General features: G+C 40.3%; 1 protein-coding gene across 3 annotated transcripts in view; it reads left to right on the forward strand.

Annotated features, from left to right (window-relative positions):
• Window positions 1-605: 605 nt before the first annotated feature.
• The window catches only part of LOC109545298 (ski oncogene), a 56,837-nt gene continuing 35,207 nt past the window's right edge, over window positions 606-22,235 (forward strand). The window contains exons 1-6 of one of the 3 annotated variants that reach the window (XM_019915897.2): window positions 606-917; window positions 1,160-1,761; window positions 3,146-3,609; window positions 3,910-4,119; window positions 4,221-4,399; window positions 4,461-4,650. In XM_019915897.2, coding sequence (XP_019771456.1) covers window positions 3,310-3,609; window positions 3,910-4,119; window positions 4,221-4,399; window positions 4,461-4,650 — 879 coding nt within the window. In that variant the 5' untranslated portion in view covers window positions 606-917; window positions 1,160-1,761; window positions 3,146-3,309. Of the gene's footprint in view, window positions 918-1,153; window positions 1,762-3,145; window positions 3,610-3,909; window positions 4,120-4,220; window positions 4,400-4,460; window positions 4,651-22,235 lie in introns of those variants that run through there. The other 2 variants (XM_019915899.2, XM_019915898.2) reach the window with 2 other exon arrangements.

The following is a 22,235-nucleotide window of genomic DNA, read 5'->3' on the forward strand; positions in this document are numbered from 1 at the left end:
TTATAGGAAGAATGGGATTTTGCGCCATAAATTTTCAAATTTCAGCCGAAGAAACAGCTAGCAGAAGGAAAGAAACCAGGTGACAAAAGAATGCTTTGTTGCTCCTTTCAAGAAAACGATTCTTTCCTGAAGAAACGGGACCTAAAATTAACCCAAACCCATTTCTAGGTAGAAAAATGGTCATCGATTTTTCACTAGACCCAAACTTGTCTCGCACGTGTCTACTTGCGAGCTATAAACCTTTGTTTGCCGTCCCTCCCCCGACCACGCCGCCGACCGTGCGACCACCTATTTTGACGGGAAGGTCGGTCACGTGATCTGGCTGGCGTCTGCATTTGACCGACAAGTGAAAAAACAATCCAGCAGCAATGCCGGTTCGGGCAGATTTCCTTGCAATTTCCTCCACTTAAACCTGAAATTCTTACTGAAACCGCCCAAGGTACAAGTTCAGTTTCTTACACCATCTTAGTTCCAGTTTTGTAGCGTTTTCACTCGGCTGGTTCTCGTGCGAGTGTTATTTAATTAACACCTTTGTGCTGCCGATCGGTATCCAACTGAAAACTTCCTGCCAAAGCGCCCACTCAACGTGGCACCGCTGTAGCGTAAATTTTTCTCCAACAATCCACTCATCCGCGTACGTCATGGCCGCTATCGTTGACGGCTGCTGTTTTCTGAGTCCGGAAGATTCCTCATATCGTGGAGTTCGGCATTTCAACCAGTTCAATGTGTTGTTCGCGTGAAATGGCAGTTTCGTGTCAAAACAGGCCCCAGTTTGCCCCAATTTAGACCAAATTCCGCTCCGGGCGGATTTGCGCGAATTTTTAGTGACCACGCATGCCCATAGCCAAAGTCTGAGGTCGAGACACAGCGTTGCCGCGCCTCACCAGCTGAATTTCCTTACGCGAATGCGTGTCTAGGTAAGGCTTGCGCTTTTTCCAGAACTTTTCACAGGTCAAACTTTTATCTGCTTTCTGGGACCGATAAATTTTACTGCGGCAGTTTTACAACTGAACCTCAGACTCTCAAATAGTGCGATCCTTCAGAAAAAAAAAATTACTTCGGCTGAGAAGCTTATTTCTCGACCTAGCTATATAATATACTATTTCTAGTTATTTTAATGTTAAGCTCGATAGCGTCCGTAAGTTTGTCTACATTGTAGACGAGCGACAATCGGCGGTCGTCGCACGCCGCCAACCTAGACGATTTGAACGTCAACGAGTCGCAATCGCCAGACTCCTGAAATGCTCAGTTCAAGTCTGGCCCGACACATGCAGGTGGAACAAGAACGGACAATACGGAAACTGTCAAGCTGAAAGAAGATGGCACGTTTACAAGCACGTCGACTCGAGACCTTTGTTATGTAAGAATTAAGAATCAGTCGGAATTTGTCTGTCGTGATAGTCGTGTCGTGTCTTTGATAAAGAGTCGGTTCCTCCGGGAGAAACAGAGGAGGTAAAGTTCGCGTAAGTTCTAGCGGGTGGCGAATTGTCGAATCGGTTGTGAAGTGTTTGCGTGTTTGAGTGGCATATTCGAACAGGCAGTGTTTAAAATTCGGTGGCAATTTTTCCCTGTTTTATTGGCGCGTAGGCGGATTCTGCAATAGTGCGAGTGGCTTCTGTTCATCGAAATCATCCGCCTGCTCTCACCATGAATGTGGAAGTGCAACAATCGAGTGTTCATGTTCTTTAACATTGTGGCCTTAGACAGTTTTCGTTCATTTATATTTGGAATAGCCCGCATGTGGATTAAAAACAGCTAATAGTAAGTAAACAAGTTTAAAACAGAAAACTTAGATAATAGGAAATGAAGCAAAACACCAATCAACACGCTAAAAAGTTTCGGAATTTTTATTCAAATCTATTTTCATTTAATTTTATTCTGTTATTGACGACAAGTAAAGACCGCCTGTATAAATATAAATATTTACAATTTTTGAAATTTAGAAAATTTGAAGAACTGTTTTTGAATTGAAAGCGTTTTTTTTTCCTGTTGATTGTCACCCTGTATATTGAAGCTTCATTCACAGTAGTGCGAAATTGCTTAAAAAATACGTTGACATGTGCCTGATTTTAATTGCACCAGCTTTGAGATCTGCCAATGTCATTCATTCTTGATAGACAATGCTAAAAATGTCAGTCACAGAAGAAATTATGCATTTTACGCAAAGGTGTTTTTCGATGAACTGAAAAATTGCAAATTGATCAAAATAAGAAACCTCTGGCATAATCGAAGTATCTGTATGTGAAGCGTTTCGTTTTCTTACCATTCGCAGTGGTGCAGTAAGTACCTTTTAATGCTCTTCTCCACATCTACATTATACTGAAATAAAACTTTTATTAGACTAAATTCAAACAAGATAATAGCAAAGAGCTTTTTCGCATTTTATCAATTACTTCAATGTACAAAACGCAGTAAAAGGGATAAATGTAATAGAAAAGATCATGCTTGGTAAGCATATATGTATTCTGCATGTGCTGCTCGCATTTTTTTTTATTTAAAATTAAATTTTGCTTCTTTTCAATCGCAAAACTCATTCTAACCTTTTACCGAACATGTTTTAATCAACATTTTTCATTTGTGATTTGGGAATTTTGTGCATGTTTACTCCTGTAATCCATTTAATTGGCTCAATTTAATGGAAACGCAGCGATACAAAAACTTATAAATAATTGTTTTCGTTGCACATTAGACAGGATGATTGGAAGTTGATGGTGATTATAAGGTGGAATTCTGCATACCGCATTTTTAAACTGCGTTTTTTGTGCAAAAGACCTGCAAATTAAAATTTGTTTTATTCTAAAGAATACTGATTGCAATAAAATTTTCCATGTCAAATTCAATTTGAAAAATTTTGACTAAAACTGCGGTTTGTGGATCACCTCCTCATATGTTTATTATAAGATAAAAAAACATCTTTGTTGTCCGTTGTTTTTCTCCAGGGTTTTCGAAGCAAATTAACATTTGCGCTGTTTTCAAGTTTTCAATGTCCCAAGTTGTTGATTCAGTTCTCAACTCTATAGTCCTTTTATATGGATGAATTTATAACATGAAATCATATACATGAAAGCACTTGTTAGACAGAACGTTTTCCAGAAATGTAAAATTGTGCTGGTTAAAATTGAGGATGTTTTGATTAATTTTCCAGTGCGGACCGACGAAGATGTGCAGTCATAGCATTGGTCAAGTTGAAAAAATCCGAAACTACCAAACCGAAGATGTATTCAAGGAAAATACCACAATGATGCCGTTCCAAGCGCATTAGTGTTGAGAGGAGGCTTAATACCTGCTTGGGAGGAAAGCGCCTCCGACATGATGGAGGTAACACCGCATCTGAAGAGCGTGCTGAAGAACTACCAAAACAGCGCTACTAAATCGCTTCAAGGACCCGGTCTTTCTCTCAATCCCACGCCGATCAAAAATGAACCTCCCAGCCCGGAAGGAAACACAGAGGATGATTTTCATCCGGTTTCTCTGCCTTTTCTGGTTCAGCAAGTTCCGATTTTAGCTGCTCCAGACACGTCAAGTAGTGAACGCTGTGAAACCATACTTGAAGGAGAGGCAATTTCCTGTTTTGTGGTCGGAGGGGAAAAAAGGCTGTGTCTACCGCAGGTATGTTTTTTGCAACTTACATAGGCAATTTAACAGTTTCAACAACTGAAAAGGAGTATTCTAGTAGCGGGTTTGGGACTGACAAATTTAAAACGTTGCTATTTTTGAGAAAAGTTAAATTTTTCGTCATTTTTTAAAAGGACTCAGATAGCACAACCTAACTGATTTCTTCTTGCATTTACTACCACCGCTTATTTGTTGTATTAATAATTGTGGTTTGCGGTAATTTCTCTGTTGAAACCACATCGAAAGTAGCACCCATTCACCTCAATTAAATTGGGTTTTTCTGGTTGTTTGCAGGTGCTGAATTCGGTGCTGCGGGATTTCAGCCTTCAGGAAATCAATCGAGAATGTGATGAACTGCAAATCTATTGCTCCCGTTGCACGCCTGAACAGTTGAACATCCTGAAAACTCATGCCATTCTACCCAGTGTGGCTGGCAGTTGTGGGCTCATTACCAAAACCGATGCCGAACGATTGTGTAGTGCCCTCTTATTTTCTGGGACAAAGGTGAGAGTACGTTCCATTGAAGAATCGATGCCTAAAATAATATTTCCCATTTCCCCAAAAACTCACTATGATCGTACTGAAGACACTTTCACTCCTTTCAGAATGTAGCCTTTCGACATCGGAAAGGGGCCAGTTCGTTTCCAATTTTCCACGAGTGTTTTGGGAAGGCAAGTGGCCGTTGTTACCCCGATCTCTACACGAGTAAACACGCCAAGTGCATCGAGTGTTCAGACTGCCAATGTGGATTTTCGCCTCAGCAATTCGTCTGCCATGTTCATAGGTAGAATAGCTACCTAAATTTAAGATTTTGTTCTGATCTCTTCGGTTTGTTGCTCGTTTAGGAAGCCAGAAAATCGCACTATTCATTGGGGCTTTGACTCGAGTAGCCATTGGAGAGCGTATCTTCTGGTACCTGAGCAGGAAAATCAGGAAGCCCTAATGAAGATCTTGGATGAGTTGCGGGATAGATATGAAGGAAAAGCTCCCTTTCCGCCTCAGTTGGGCATTGATTCCACATTGAAAAGAAAACAGGTAAGGTTTGTTCGTATTAAATAAACTTTATCGAGCGACAAGCTTCATTGATTGTCTGAAAATATTCAGCAGAGTTAAGAATTCGACTCGTTCAAGTCAGGATTTATTAATAATCGACATAAAAACAGCGAGTACATGTTTACATATAATTACATTATACAACTAGTCAGACCTTGAATTGAAAAGGCAGCATACCACTCGACTGGGTACTTAAGAAACATCGGCTTGATTTCACGCTAGATCAAGTCCTATGTGAGATGCCAAATTAAGTCCGACTCTGTAAAGCGACTTCAAGGTTCTGAATTGAAAAAGAACCCCATTCAGTGGAAAAACCGTCAATGCAACTGTTTCTTCTACGTTTTTTTTTTCGTTTATATGGCGAACAGCTTAATTACTGCTTAAGAAAGCTCTATGCGAAAAACCCAGCACATTCTAGATCTCGAAACACTTATCTTTTCAAAATTGACATCATTAAACGTACAGTTACTTGCAGCTTAATACACATCCGTTCTAAACAAGGCAGACGTTTCCATTTTGTATTATTTTTCATCTTAATGCATCGGTCATGAAACCTCCGTACAAATTTATTTATAATTGTCGCTGTAGCGGTTTTCATACATGCCACTCGGCTGGTTGTTTTGCTGACTTGTTTTTGTTTGCAAAATTCAAAAATTTGTTCCTAATTTCTCAGGTAATTTGGAGAACAACGTTTCCATTTCGTAATGGAAAAACCGTTAATAATTGTTTGAAATAGTTGAGATCTTATCAATTGCACAAGCAATTGTGAGTAGCCAGAAAATTGAAATTTGCGATAAAAACCAATTTCGACTTGCGGTCTTAAAAGGTTACATAAATAGGCGAGAAGAATTCGACAATGAAATGAAGAATGCCAAAAAAATTAAACACGTAACTTTTTATATGGTCCAAACACATAGCTCGATAGTAGCGTCACGATCGTATTTTCTCTACTTTAAAAATATATCGGAATTGAAAACAACTTTATTTCTGTATAGTTTTAGGTCTAGCGAACCGCCATTGATTGGTTATCTCGCCTATCTAGACAATATCTCACAACATAATTTAATGCGTCATAAATTTGTTATTATTATTATTATTTTAAGGCGCCATGCGATGTTATAAATGACAGGGAATAAACAGCAATATAATATAATACATGTTTGTTATAAGATGACAAAACATGTTTATTTCGACCAAAATTTGCCTTGCAGTTCGCATCATTTTGTAGCTGATGGGGGGTTTTTCTCTATTCTCTCAACTTCAAACTGAATATATGTATTTGATTAAATACCACTGTTGCGTATTATTACACAATTATATTCAGAGCTTTCAAGATCGTTTCTATATGGAAAAAAGCCGGCCGGTTAATTGGATTATTGCATGGCAGCACCCATACGTTTAGGTATAAAAATGCATGAGACAAAACGAGGGAGATTAAAAAGTTTCCTATTAACATTGAGGAATTCGCGTTAAAACCACCTCTAAATCCACTGCTTTCAAAGCCCCCCGGGTTTGGTGCCAATCGCCTTCAAAATTTCCTCTATTGGTCCGTCTATGAGCTCTGCTGTTGTTCAAAACCATGCAAGTTTGTTGTGGTTTTCCGATTTGCCCTCGTACGGTTTTCTTCGTGTTTCAGCAGGCGGTTTAGTCAAATCACTGAAATGGGTAGGGCCACGTCTAAACTCATCATCATTGAGGCAAAGCTATAATTATAAAGCGATTACGCCAGTCACGGCGAACATTTCATACAACCACACACGACTGGTTGCAATCTGGCTTGTATCATCCGCTAAGGAGATGCTAGAAATTAGCTTGTCGTGTTCGTTCTAGAAATGGTTCGAAGGCCCATTCTGGACTAGCCAAACTTGGAACAATTGTGACATTTCAAGCAAGCGTTTCGGTTTTTGTTGGGTGTTTTTCATACACGCCCCAGTTTTTTAATTGTTGATTGTTTTTGCGGCTTATCACTCGGTTTTGCCCGGACGGAACACGAAATTGGGTCTGTTATTACAAGCTTAAGAGAGAATCGGACATTTTTCAGCTTAGGTGCGTGTTTAACGGGCATTTAATAGCCGCAATGAAGAAAACGATTTAGTTTCTTTGGACATTCGGGCCGAAGAGTAGCTGACTTTGAGGAGTCAAATCGAAATGCTGCTGTAAAGCTTTGATTGAGAAATTAACGGGGAAAAATTGGTTAAGTTTTCAAAGAATAAAATACATATATTTTATCTGCTTGTACAGCAAACTAGTGAAAAAGTGACAAGATGGCAAAAAATAGGAGAATGTTATGTCCCGTCTAACTTTCTAAAATAAGAGGAATTTATTGCATCGGCCGTCATACGCGTATCTGCAATCTGTTTAATTATCTTCCATTAACCTTGCGAATCGCCATTTATCGGTCGTTAAATTATGGTAAATGCTCCTATTTTAGATGGTCGGGATTTTGGATTTGAATACATTTCGCTAATTACGTGTTAAATTGCATTAATATTTTTGGCATTCAGTGAATTCGCTTCTTTGTCCCCACATTGACCTCGGTTCCAGCCACCGTATTGTGTTTCTCGTGCTCAACACTTCGAAAAAGTTTGTTGCCCGAAACAAAATAGCTAAGTTGACATAAAAGGTCGTCGTTTAGACGGAGTTTGTACGAAAAAAAATTGCGTCGTGGCTTGTTTTTCACATTTGCAGCTGCTTGCTATTGTCGGGAATGTTTCAAATGGCCAATTGGCGCTTTGATTAGCATTTTATAATAACCGATCTTGGGTTTGATCAGGATGCGGAAGCGATTGCAATAAATCACATTTTTTCGCAGGCATCGATTTTTTAATTGTTGAAGACCGGTTTTATGCGACTGCACTATTTCGAGCCACGTGGCAGATCATCAGTTTACTTTGCGTGTTTGCGATAAGACACAAGGTGACTTTTAATAGAGGCAATTGAGGTTTTAAGGTGCGCAAATTTTCAATTTGCATCCGTACGGTGTTTCTAAAACATGCAATCGAATATTCAATTCAATTCCGGTTGGCAGCGTTGTCGGTAAATGTCGTAAAACGGTTACGCAATTCTGATAATGATGCCCTTTCTCTGCCCTTAAAATGCGGCTTTTAATCAGTTTGCAAGTGATTGAACGAACGGTCGGAACCAAATCTATGTCTATCGAGTTTTTTTCGTTTGTATGTGTTTTTCAAGGTATTATGGAGTTTTTTTGTAAGTCCTAAGAACCTTTTCGTTCGTCTCCTGAGACAAAGACAGTCCCTGGACTGCAATCAGTAAAGCGAGAAAATTATTGATGAAAAAGTGCTGGCAAAAACTGTAGAATTTTCAATATATTCACATCTGAAACCATCAAACGAATAAAACAATATAAGTGGATTTTATGGGGTGTTCTTGCTGCGAACATAAAAGCAATCAGCTAACATCGATTAATTTCCGCTAAAGAGCTATTGAAAGGTTCGTCGTGTTGGTTCTGTGAGAACAGCGAATGGTTGCCGCGTTCGAACCAGTCGAATGGTCGTTCTGGTCATTAAGCGATTGATGTTGATAATAAATCTCGTTCTCAATCTCTACTATTGCCGATTAATCGATGAGTGCTTCGAACGAAAATAGCACATTTTGGTAATCCGTAGACACATCAAATTCGATAGCCTGCAATTTTCTGGGCACCAGACCGTCTATGCTTTCGTAATGACTATTATTATTGCATCTGTTTATTCACTATGCTGCCAGGACGATGTATTTACGGTCTGTGATTGCGCTCGTGAGATAGTTGGAATTTTTTTTTGATGCAATGATACGCCAAGGTCGCAACTACTGAATCAATGATAATGCAGGTCTTTTAGCGGCAGCTGTTCAAATCGATGCTGTTTGCTAAGGATGGCCTGTGCGTCGTTCGCACGTCTCCTTAACCTTATCCGCCCATTCATCACAGTGACGGAAAAAATCCCGATTTTCTGATAATTGTGCATTCCGCCAACGCTCCAAGTCTAATTATTCAAGGCATTTCTCTCGTCCAGATCAACATGTGATAAGTGCCGCACCACATTCGGTCAGGTTGAAACCTGCAACTGTTTCAAATTTGGAGTGAAACGACGCAAATGCATCCACAATGTGCAATTGTAATGATCGGCGTTGAGATAAGTCGTACTGTTTTTGCAACAAAATGTGGGCAAGCGGCTAAAGTATAAAGCAAATTAGTTGTTGCCTTATAAAATGCATCTCACGAAAAGGACAACGACTCTTAACAAATGACACTTGATGTATCTTGAGTTTCGTTTAATTCGCTAATAAGAGACAGTATTTTTTAAGTCTTTAGTTGAGGGTTTGGAAATTGGCCTCATTCGTTTGAATCCTTATCGCAAAAGACCGTCAAGCGTCGAAATGACGCACATTAATAATTCATCTTCGCAAACAGATATCGATGGGTTGAGACAAAGCAAACGCAGTTTGGCTGCCAGTGCGATAACTCGTCGAATCGGTGACTATTTGCAAAGGGCAATTGACCCAAACGAACAACACAGAAGGCATGCAACAAATGCCAATAATTTACTGAAAGCGCCATCCTACAATTCTAAATTGGCATTAATAAGGCTCATTGTTTTTAAACGCGATGGTTTATGAGAGTGGCTGTGTCGCCTCGGCAAAATTGCAACATCCCACTTACACGTAATTATCGCCATTACGGCTAAACAGCCTCGGACAACAAGGCTTTAAATTGTTTTCGTAGACACCTCAGTGTGCAGCAAGACTGAGAAACGATGGGGCAATTTTCAAAGTGAGATTTTGCCATCGTGAAAATTGCATTCAATTGATGCCGATACTAGGAAAACGATGCAAGAAGTAGAATTAATTGTTCTATAGTTAAATTCTTCTATAATTTCAAGGGAATTTTAACTTGCTTAACTTGCGAGCAAAAGTCTCGCTTAAAATTAAGATTGTAAGCCGTGAACGTAACAAGTTGGAACGCGGTTATGCACAGATTATTGTGCATCGCGCATAGACGCCTATGAGCGTGAGGGAGATAACCGATGCGGGCTGCGTTCGGGATTGGCAAAAGCTAAACACATTTTTTTTCAAGTAGTTTAGGATTTCGCGGTTTTAGGCTTGAAGGCTTCAAGCTTGGAACAGCTCTTATTATATTGCAATTAAATTCTTTAGGACATTCTGGTTTTCCACAGCATTAAACCGGCTATTAGTTTTTAATGTTTATTGATTAGATGCATTAAATCGACAGTGGCAACCATTTGTGCAATAGCGGCCGGATATCCCCTGATCTAATTTCGTTCATGATCTTATTCCTTTAAACAGCGCTGATTCTTTGCAATTGAAGCGTAATAATTGAACAATATTGCTCAGCTTGAAGCGAACGGTCATTGTTAACACATAGTAACCCTTTCGATAACCTCTTTCCGTATCATCGCAAACTCTAGGCTTATTGAGCATAACTTCCTATCGTGTTTTGATATTAATTTGTGTCATTACATTGCCTATCTCCTATTATTTATGTTATGATATGAACGTCACACTTAATATTTACTCGAAATTGATTGTAATTGGCGCTTTGTGTGATTGAATCGGTCTTATGAGGGGTTTTATTGTGCGCGTATTTTTGTCAGTTTTTTATCCATTTATTTTTACGTGTGTGAATCACGACCCAATTTTCGCGTGTTTATGTCGCATATCTTGCAGGCTTAAGATTTAAATACCCGAAAAGCGTATTTGCATCAGTCAGTTTATCGCAGCATCAAATGTTTAAGTAATTGGTGTTTTTCAACATTCTTGTATATATTTACATCGCTCAAGTTGTAGTGGCAATGTCCTGATAACGAGATGAATTCAAATCGAAGACTACCTATTACCGTTTCTTGTTGAATATTTTACCGAATCAAATTGAAAAAGAATTTGGGCTTGTGAAGCAAAATATGTGAACTATTCACACATTGACATCGAATGGATAAATCTGAGCCCACACTTCGCTTGCAATGTCCTTTCCATTAGCAACCAAGGTCGTTCATCCACAAACGCCGCTTAAATTCATCATAAACATTGGCTCACATCCATTAATTACATGTAATGCGAGTCGTAATAATTTCCAACGGGATGTTGCAATTTGAGTCGAGCTGCACAGTCGATTAATGTTGACTAGGTCTAATAATTTCTCGTTATAATGAATTGGAGTTGTGACACTCCTGTTATTATATTGAGATGTAAATCCTTAATCCTCGAGGCGACTGCATTTTTATCTGCCAACCTTGTCTGCAAATTGGACGCCAATGGATGTGTTGTCTGCATGCAGGGACTCTTAATGACTTTTTCGAAAATCTTGCGTCTTCAAGATGGAAGAAAGACATCGGAGCTCAACTCAAATTTCCAATAATGTGTGCTTGGTTAGTTTGGAAAAGAGTGGACGTGCTTGCAAGAGAACAAGTGGCCGGTGAACTGGCCCGTATCGGTTCGCAGACATCTGACAAAGTACCGTTCTTGGTTATCTCGCTCATTTGTCACACGAAAAGATACACAGTAGTCTGAAACAGTAGTTGCTCGATTAAATTGGTGAAAGCAAAACGTAATTAATTAGCCGATATCGTCCAAAGGCCGTGTAAGCGGTTTTTCTCTGGTATCGGTACCACCACCAAAGCCTGTATTTGTCAAGACCCATTTTGTATGGGATGTGAGTGGTAAGGGATTTTTTTCTCGCAAGTTTTCTTACTGGTCGTCTTTTGGCTGTTGTGCTTGAATCTCAGCTTTATGTTGTGGAAGCTGTGGATTTTTGTGCATGCGTAAATGATGAATATATTTGAGTCTAAAACAAGGAAATACCAACTACTGAATTAGGTGATTGCTTAAGTTAAGAACATCGCAAAATGGGTTTAAATGTTTGATTATTGCAGATCAGAAATGGTCAATCGTGTTCATCAATGAGCTGCTAGCATTCCTCGCTTTCTTTTCTTGATGTTGACGTAGAATTCGAGGGATTTTGGAACACTATTTTGAATAAAAAACCCTCTACTACTAAAAATCTCTCTACCCCTTCATCGATTAAAGATTCAGACTGCTCAAAACACTTCCACCCTTTATGAAATTTGGGGTCAGAAATCAAAATTTTACATGCGCATTTTTGTGTTCAATTGACTGTTTCCGACCTGAGAAGCGTCCCAATATGTCCCGACCTAAGAAGATTCGTAATATGCACATATAAAAAATGTTTCACGAAATCATCAATTAAAGATCATGAATGCTCAAAAACCACTCAACCTGAAGCTTCTAGCATGTTTTTCAATGAGCTCGTAACATTTCTCGCTTCTAAGGGGCATCTAGCGCGTTTTAATTTTTTTCGTGAAAAGACTGAAGTAGAGCTGTTGAAGAACTACACAGTTTCAGACCGAATCCAATTCTTCAGTGAACTTTGATTGGGTTTTAACCAGAAATACACCTACTGGAATGCAGAAGATCGTACTTCTACAAGGATCGAAATTGGTGAAAATTTCAACGGATTCGTAGCTGTACGATCGGATTGGTAGGTGGGTTCTCTCGTAACATCAACCATGGAACCATGGCCCGTCGATGGCCTTCAAGGAAGGAGAGCGAAAGCCACGATCGGCATTGGTGCCAGTTCGTTCAATGCCCATTCCGATTGTTTTTCTAAAGTTCCACCAAAGTAAACTGGGATTTGTTGCCAAAAAGACGGAACTGGTGTCATCCACGTTCAAAAATTAGCTGAAAACGACCGAGAATGTTAAACGGTGGTAAGTTGGAGAAATATTCAGATTAGAACTAGTTGAGAGCAACCAGACGGATTTACAGAAAAACCATTAATGAAGTTGGAAGAGTAATTGGCTTGCAAATCAACTATCTAGAAAGATCTAGTTGATCCATTCAATCATGAAGATGAAGAAAACAGTGTCAATCCAGTGTTGATTTAACTTTGATTTGAACCCGTAATGTTACCGAATACACATCCGAAACAAGCTCACCCATCATTTGTTCGTTTGTATTATACAAATCAAATGGACCTTTGTATTCGTGTTCATCAATCATAAACAATGGTGCGTACGTATTATTCCGTCTTCCCGCCATTGTTACAGTAGGCAACCACGCGGAGTTTGTTATTAAGCTATAATTAAAGCACGCATTGAATTATTAAATAAATTTCCATTCGTTTATTAAATGGGATAATCTAAATCCACAGTTCTTCCGCGTTGAAATTGATTGATTAGCTGGATGGGTTTCCGAAGTCACTCATTCGGATTCTGGTAGATTTTTGTAGATTCTGGTAGACCACCAGTTTGAGCTTCCTTTTCTACATTTAACCGTAACATGTTCTGCACGGTTTAAGTGCTTCATTAATATTCCATTGATCTTGACCACTGTTTTATAGTCACCGTTAACTTAGGTCGTCACTGTTTTCTTTTCATTCATTTGGTAAGCTCTGGACGTCCGATTGTTTTTCAGCTTTCTGCTCATTCCTTCCACACCTTTAAAGCATTTTGTCGCCGTTTGATGATGGTGCAAATAGAAACACCGGCAAATTAATCAAAATGTGTAAAACGTTTGATGTAGTTGAAAGCGTGCTTTGGTCATTATCAACAATAGAAGATAAAAAAGCGTTCAAGCATTGCCACAGTCATAAATCAGGTAGCGAAGAATAAAGGCATTAAAAAACACTTCTCACGCGTTAGCTTTACAAGTAGAATAGAAATGGATAGGAACTGTCTGATTTATTGCTCGACATCAGTTTCCAACCGAGAAGCTTATAAATGCCCGATTTGATATCCTTTGTAGGTACATGAATTCACAGGATTAACAGAAAAATTATAAACCATACACAAAAGGTACATCTAGAAGAGAGGAGAATCTAGACATCTGAACAATTAACTTAAATTATTTCGTGGCGCGTGGTTATTTGTGTTCCAATCGAGTAGATTGGAACAACGGGGTTTAGCAAACGCAACAGACAGGATTGAATAAGCAAATGTATTCAGGGTGTCACAACAAGAACCAAAGTTGCAAACGAAAGTTGCGAAATAGCGTGCCACTGTGTCGAGGCCAAACGAGCCGCTGGACCCTGTCGGCACTCTTGAATATTGATTGTCAACACCGATATAATATATTTTTTTCGATCAGAAACTAGCTTGTCTCAAGGCGATTGCCCTTGCCGTCACTATATTAGTCTCAACATCAATATTATTGCATGCGAACAGTTTCTCTAACAAAATGTTTTTGCTCGATTTCGTTGAGTTAATTAGCTATGAGCCCTGGTATATGGACGGGCGCGACAAGAAGATACTGTTCTCTTGCTTCTGGCCACAGCGACGGAAAGAGGCGAGAGAGTTCGGCTGGAATCGACAGCGGTTACCGGGTGCGATTGCAAAGAAATTTTTTACAGGCTTGTCAAAAACCCAACATGTTTCGAGTGTATAAACTACTCATGATCCATATGGGCTTCTATGTAATAACCGTGTAATTAATTGATTGTGGCCCAAATTAACTGCAATTTTTTATTTTAAACAGCAAATAGAATAACAACATTTACATTTTATCCAGTTGCGTCAATTTCTAAACTATAACAGCCATCTTTGCGCGCCGATAATTGAATTTGATCACCAATTTAATTCATGAATATATTAGATGTGATGCTTTTGCGTTTGTAGGGAATGGTAATTTTTATTCAGGGCCAAAGTGCTAAGTCCAGGCCTGTGAATTTCATTCAATTATTTTATTACAAGTTGTACCACTCGGAATAGAGCAATTTTCCTTTACGACCATCCAGCCAGTCTAGGTCTATAATTATCTGCAATAACGCTTAAAATTCACTCATTTATATCTTTGTATTTTGGGGTCCGGGTTAGATTACTCCCGATATAAATGTATGGAATTCCTACTAAAAATGGTAATTTTTAGAGCAACTCCTTCTCTAATTGGGATGAATGTTTGCTGGAAATTTAAGGTCTCCTAATTTGTCTAGGGCGTTTAAGGATTGAAGCTTTTGTCAGCTTTCAAGTGTCAGCTTTTTGTTTCAGAATCTCAGACACGAACACTAATTACATGCATAAATGTATAAACTTGAATTTGTAAAATTATGTAAATTGCACACTTTTCGGGTTTTGAGTATTTGGCCTAATTCCGAGCACACGTGTCCATTATTAATTCGTCACTCTTGAGGGCAATTCGTTAAGGCCACTTTAACCCCCCAAACAAAATTATCCTTCCGGCAAATTATTAATTTGAACTTTTCCTCAAATGGGTACTTTTAATTGTTGAAGTCTGAACTTTGCTCAACTACGCTCCAGAGTGTCATTTCCAAAACGAATATGTTGAAAACGTAGTGCGTAAAACCGATTTGAAACGCTTCGTATTTTCTGCGTGAACTTTCGAGATTACGTGGCGCTAAGATTCTTAGAATCTTCCACATTTCCGTGCTGTCTTAATTAGGGGAAGCAAACTGGCTTTTCGGATTTGTATTAACAGCTACACTAATTCGCTTTGCCTAAGCAGACTTCGAACTCAACTGCACGTGTGAAGAACAAACATTTGCTTTGTAATTTGACCTTTTTGGGAAACCGACTCATTTAAGGTTGGGGTGTTACCATTTTCTTAAACCTCACTAGTCATCACATTGTTTACTTGATTTGAGGACCCGCGAATACCTAAGTATGAGTGATTGTGACTTTTTCCTGGTTTCTGTGCGTGATTTTAGATCAGACAATCATTACGCAGTCCGATTGTGGAATTCAAGATCTTAAGTACATTGCGGTGTTATTTACAGTCTGCCACGTTTGACGTCAATGAAAGTATTAAAGATAACGTTAAAAAACACACTTACATTTACTTGTCTATCTGGTAATCTGTCCTGTCTATTGTTTGGCTATTTTTGCCTTAATCGCGATATTTTTATACATTCGATTTGCCGCTCAAGTACCTTATTAGCAAATAGCTGACCTGGCTTTGTCTGTTGCACTCTTTTGACGCAATGAAGAGTGCACTTTGTATCCGGCTAGTGATCTATTGCTTGAAAGATTTGCCGTTTACTTAAAAGGCCAATTACCGCATGTTTTAATATTAACAAGAATTTTCCTCGACTGAAAGAAAACCTAATTAGTTCGCCTTGTACGGCAGAAGAAATATTATTATCCCTATCGGTGCGTGAACGGCAATTTATCACGGATTTTTTGCGTTTGATAAAATGCTGTTAAATTCACTACTCTACTAACGGACGATTTATAATTGAATTCGAAATAGTAAAATTGCGAATTTCGGTGCGAGTGAGGCTGTGAGAACTGGAAGTCACTTGCCACTTTCCAATTGTTGGAATGTTCGGTGGATGCTTCAATGGAACTCAACTTTCCTTTCGATATGAGGTTTTTCTTGAAGGTTTAGAAGTGTGTACATGGTAAAGTGATCTTCGCTATGGATTTGTTGGCGAAAGTTAAGCCAATGAACCGGTGGTATTATACACTGTTGTTTCTTCAATTACGATAAAATTCCCCCTCGTATATAAAACGTAGTGGACCAGTTGTTTGGCGACCCGCCGTGGCACGACCACAAGCGGAGGTTTGACATGGCCGGTTGAGAAACTAGCAAGAGGCTTTCTTGGACAAGCATTTGTTGACGAAGTTAGCTAAACGAACAGGTGTTGATAAACTGGAAATCATTCACAAGTTTGGCGATATTCAAATGATTAGTCACGAACTGTCGTACAATCGTACCAACGAAATTTTCGGCCTATTGGTGTCAAGATCTATTATTAGCATCACCTACGTGGTCAAAAAATTATCATACAAAACGACTAGTAAATCGTGACCGAACGTTTGTTGGCCTTTCATCTGATAGTCATTTTATGGTTCCGCGATTTCTTCTCGGGAAGGCCCTCACCTGACAAATATTTGCTGATGTCTAGTCTACCATATTGGTGACTGTACCATGCTGCCAAACCGATCGAAAAGCTCCAAGTGAAATGCGAAATTTTCCTGATTTTGAATCATCCTACCTAACATAGCTGGTTGACGAGAAAAATGCATTTTTCTAAACATGCCCTATAAAAACCAGAGTTTCCGGAAGTTTTCCAGATAGTGGAAATCTATGGGATGTATGGGCGCGTTGTGTGCGCTTTGCCATCGAGCTTTAAAAGCAAAAAGAAATATTGCAGCTTTCCTCGGAAACGTCGCCGACTACAATAGGGATAAATGAGGAATTGCACCCGCTTTATTGTTTGGAAGCACGAAACGCTTTGTACGACAATTCCAGCAACATCTAAACCCCGCACGAAAATCGGGCATGCAGCTGGCGTCGGATACTATTCAATTTTTCCTAAACCCGCAACCAGCTCTTTTGGAAAAACGATATAATCTCTTAACGCCGGATTGTTTTTGATTGAAGCGGGCTCTGGTTGCCCTATTAATTTTGGATCACCCGGTATAACTAGGTTAAGTTATTGATGCGATTAAGCTATTGATTTCCTTAAATAAGAATAACGCTGCATGGAAGTAAGTTTCTTTTAAGACTGAAAATTTTCTGATAAGCGTCAAGGGGCACGGTTTTCTGTCACAAATATATCGAGCACCATCGCGTAATTGAGTGGGTTGTTCGCCATTATGTTAATGAGAACTCGATTGCGGAAGAGTGCCATTACACAGGATTATCGCTGTATTTATGTCACTCCATGCAGTATTTAAAGGTTCCGAGCAATTTATTGCGGAGAATTGTCGGTTGCGCTTGTAAACCTGTGCCTCATTCTGGTCGTTCTTTGGTGCTAAACATGCTGCAATTCACTGTAGGTACGCGTTACTTAGTTGCAACGCGCTCCCAGTCACTGTAATTATGGGGTTTTGTGTGTGAGTTGGCAACCAGCAGCAATTCATGCCGTAATGTTGACGAATTTATCGTTTTTTGGGCGAATACAAACAGTAGAAAGCGATCAACCCTCGTATATGAAATGTAGTGGACCAGCTGAACAGTTCTCCTTTGTGGGCCGCCGCTTCATCAGTGCAAGCGGTTGTTTAATATGGTCAGTTGGGAAACGGTAAAGAACCCTTCAAGTCCCCCAAGTTGGAAATAAGAGACGATGTTTGAGAGTTTGTTAGAAATTACGCGATTATCAGTCGTTTGAAGATTTGAGGCAAAGGAAAGTTATCGCTTGAAATATTTAGTGCAACTTGAGAGTGGTTCAAATTTTGAAAAATAAAATCGTTTTTGGTTGTGCCAGGTGCCAACGCAATTGTTGGTTTTGGTGTGAAAATAACCCAGAAGAGTTGCAGGAGAAGCGTTTGCATCCAGGAAAGGTTACTGTGTTCTGTGTATTCTAGTTCTCTTCATAGTAAATCTTCAGTGCTGGTCGATGTTCAGCCAGTGTTAGATCTGTTAAGTAGATTAAGGTGGCTTGTCGATGCGGCAAGATCTATTAGGTCGTGTTTTCGATCTGAGCACGCGAAAATTAAAACGAATGGGATTTTATCGGGGCTCCGGTCGCAAATCGTGAATGCAGGTTGCGCCTCCGGTGCAACATTAGGATCGGCAAAGTGCACTAACGGGATCTACAGTAACAATATGCGGGACAACACGTTGTTGCCATTATCAATGCATCTGAAATGGTAGTCAATCTGGGCGCGATGCAAAAGCTCCGGATGAAGATGTCTGATGAAGTTATATATGTTTAGAAGCATTTTATTCCAAGTTGAATAGAAAAGAAGATATACGCGCTGCAATGCGAACATGACAGTGTGATTGCTGTTTATTTGGCCGCGAAGCTCAGGACAATACATTCGAAAAGTGAAGGCACGAATCGGACGAAATCCGCATTGGAGTAGAAGAAAAATCGCTGCTGAACTGAAACCTGAAACCGCTTGATTGAATGCAGCACATATTGAACAATGAGTTGAAAGTCAAGCTCTACAAGTTCCGAAAAGCGCACGATTCTACTGCTGATCAAATAGAAGTTACGAGTCCAAAAAGCAAAGGAGTTATTTTGGGGGTATTTTGGAGGATCTCAAGGAAACCCCTTTGCGGGAATATCAACGTATTGGCACCTCTCAAGCTATTGTCAAGGCAAAAGCTGATCAAATTGCAAATATGTAAATGTAGTTTTCTTTCGGAAGTGGATAAATGATAAAGAAATAAAGAAGTTACAGGCCTTTAATCATGGGAGACTTCCTATCAGGCTGTAAAATTTGGTGCTCAAGCTTGAATAGCGTTTGCATAAAGCAAACAAGTGAAGTAAACAGGAAGTGTTCAAGTTGCCCGATTTGGTCCGATGTATTCAGGTCAGTGATGAGGATGAAAAACATGCAGCCCGTTCATCAGCCTCCAATTATTTTAATTTGGCCGATTTGACGATGCAAATGATACCGTTCATGGAAAGCGTCTTGCGAGCCTCGCGACCGCACGGCTACCGTTTGGCTGCGCCTCCAGATAAGAAATGATGACAATCGTCGGTAATTCAAAAACGGCAGTAGCTTGCCGTGCTTGCCACGGCAATAATAATATCGCGGTATCGTTGATCGCAAAGTACAGTTATTATTATTGATGTCTGGCATCGCCCGCCTTCGGACAACTGAAAAAATTCCACGGTTACCATCACAATGTTGCCAGTATTGTGAAAGAAATCCATTTGCTGCTTTGCTATCTGCTTGAAGATTGGGGTTTCATTTCCTCTTCGGACAAAAGCGCTCTTGGTGGGGTTCCAGCGATTGATCAACTATTCATAAGGCTTCGGCTGCGAACAATCCACATGGCAGATTATTAAAAGCCATTCCTCATAGTCCGTTCCACTTCCTACTCGGACTGGTACCATTACTAACATGAGCTGAAAATCGCTATCCTCTATATATGAGTTTCGCACTTGCTCGTAAATCGAGCGTGTAATCAATGCGGCTGTGCAGTCGGAGTATCGTTATTTATGGCCTTTCAAAATCCACCTCCGTTAATAAATCTTCGCGGGATCGTTTTGCATTAACGACCAGCTAGAGAGAAGCATGTTTTCTTTTTGGGGGTTCGGTTTGCAAAAAATTCCCTGAAACTAGGACGAACTGAAAGAACACTGCAAAGGAAGCTGGCGGCTTTTCCACGGGCCATTTATCAACTCGGTTGTTTTACGAGTCCCGAGGTGATAGTCAGTGATAATGAGGTATTAGTCAACTGTTTGATGGCTGCACATCTATTTAAACTCACAGGAAGACGTTGCAGGGCCAGCCATTGACCTGTGGGTGTTTTTCCGACAGTGGTCTACCCTTAAACCCCCTGAAAATGGAAAGTTTTCCAAGAGGTTTCAAATGTTGCGAAGAACTGAATGAAAGTTGCGGGTGACAGAACTTGTGCATAATAGACGCAAACTGAGCCAACTGAAAATGCCTGTTTGAAGTTTTAATGCAGACATTCAAAAAATTCAACAGAAAATCGATCGTCCGTCGGTGTTTTGACGAAGCATCAAAGGAATTTGTTGAAGATTTGACTCGTTAGGTATGCACGCGGCATTAGAGCCTCTTAAAACATCGCAATTTTTTTGGTTTTTGAAATATTTTGTTGCTCAATTTATGATCCACGCCAATGTTGAATCGTCCTGTATTTTATTTCTTATCAGTGTGAGCGCAGCGTTTAAACAACGATTTTGCCGGCACTTGCACTTAAATAAATACGTGGGTACAGAGTCCCTTGCTAATTGAATAATTTTCCGAGTTGCTTTGATGCAAATATTTACGTTCATTGAACAGTCCATAGTAATAAAGCTAGTTTGAATTTAACTAGGGAAAAATTTGAGATTTTGCTAGTTTTCGCGTATTTGTGGTCGGATATTGCGCGGCGTTTGGTATGGTGTTTATTCGGGTTCAGAGACCATCCAATGGCAGAGACACACATGCATTGGTGTTTGCCGATGATTTTCGCGAAATTGCGCCTCATTTAAGGATACTATTTGCAATTAAATTAGTGCGCCCAGGGATTAAAGGTTGTTCCAAGCGGCTGTAGTAATTACATTGCCCATCTATCTATCGACTTTGCCATTTCAATGTCATAGACATCAGATAATTTAATAGTTTGTCTAAGCGCGCCAAGTTGAGTCGTCTCAAAATCATATGAGGAAAYCAAGTAACTGCGCGTATTTGACTTTTGCTAATCCTGCGAATTAGGTTGATGTTTTTSTAGACTTGGTGTCGAATTCCAAACCCTCCAAGAGGGGGAATAAGGATTTCTATCTCAAGTCCATTTCAAAGTCCGAAAGTGTTTTGCGGTAAACGGCATTTTTCATATGACCCCACAGGAAAAAGTCAAGTGGGGTCAAATCGGGAGACCGAGCTGGCCATTCAATTGTCCCCTGCCACCAATGCATTTCTCAGGAAATGTTTCATGGCGATCTATTCGAGGTGCCTTGATATTGAAATTCTGTGCGTGCTGATCCCACTTTACCCACGTCCATAATCAGTCCAGCATAATGAAGAAAAATGAGGTCAGCCGAAATGATAACTGCTAATTTTAATAAACCCCCATCACGCCTCAACCCTTCCGATGTGTTCGTCGCCTCTTTTCCACCGTTCCCGCCTGGTTTGTGCGTAACGTTTGCCTCACCCCCTGCCCCATACGCACGCTTGGCCGCCCCCGCTGCATCCGCCGCCGCCACCATCCCCCGCACGCCTCGGTGCGTCGCGACGCCGACAACGGAGACGTCGACGGCGGTCGGCGGCTGGCGTTGGGTCGGGACAACCGGGTTTTGCTGATCAATAAGTCCCGACGACGCGCCAGCCCTTTTCACATTGTTGTCACATTGCTTTCATTCAGATTTACTGGATCGGCACCAGTTTCTCAATGTCCAGGTTACCTTGTTGCTGAGATGTGCAGACCGCACTAATTATGACAACTTGTCTGGCAGAATTCGCGAGTTTAACTGCCGATGGTGGCGCTGCGAAACGTCAAATTACTCGTTGTAGAGTGACAGTTGACACTTGTCAGACTTGCTTAGTTATTGGGGTTGATGACATTTTGAACGTAGAACAATACTTTTGAACTCGCGAATAGCAGTTTTCGATACAAGGGCGAAAACTGTGCATTTTCGTTCATGAGACTCGCACTTGGGAAGAAGTCGAGGGTGTCAATCTCGCATCGGACCATATTTTTCCAATGTCACGTTTTGACGTTTGTCATTTTTGAAACGCGTACTTCTGTAAGCATAGTGAAGGAATGAGGGTTGAAAACTCAATGTGCTGTACCGTACCAGAAGTTAGGGATTTTCTGGATTTAGTTGAAGATACGGCAACGTGACTGAGCAGGGCCGTAGGGTGCAAGGTGGCTGGGGATTGGGATAGGGGGAGAGCCAGACACAAGGGCGAGGAGGGGAAATGCGGGGGCGGCTGGGGAATCTGGGGATATTTGATTTTATGAGCAAAGCGCGTGTTATTGGAATAATAGAGATTGCTAAGCCGTCGGGGCTGACAGCGACGAATTAATGGCAGAAAAAATGCTCGATAAATTGATTACAAGAGCGCCACGTCGAATTGGCTTTGTACTTGACGGATGGCTTGTTGCTACGTGGAAAGCTACTGATTTTGGATTTTTTAACCCTGCACAGTTTATCCCAAAGTGCGTGGAAA

Source organism: Dendroctonus ponderosae, unplaced genomic scaffold (genome assembly GCF_020466585.1).
Source record: "Dendroctonus ponderosae isolate FM_Combo_2020 unplaced genomic scaffold, Dpon_F_20191213v2 Dpon_F_20191213_2, whole genome shotgun sequence".
In the NCBI taxonomy this organism is placed as follows: Eukaryota; Metazoa; Arthropoda; class Insecta; order Coleoptera; family Curculionidae; genus Dendroctonus; species Dendroctonus ponderosae.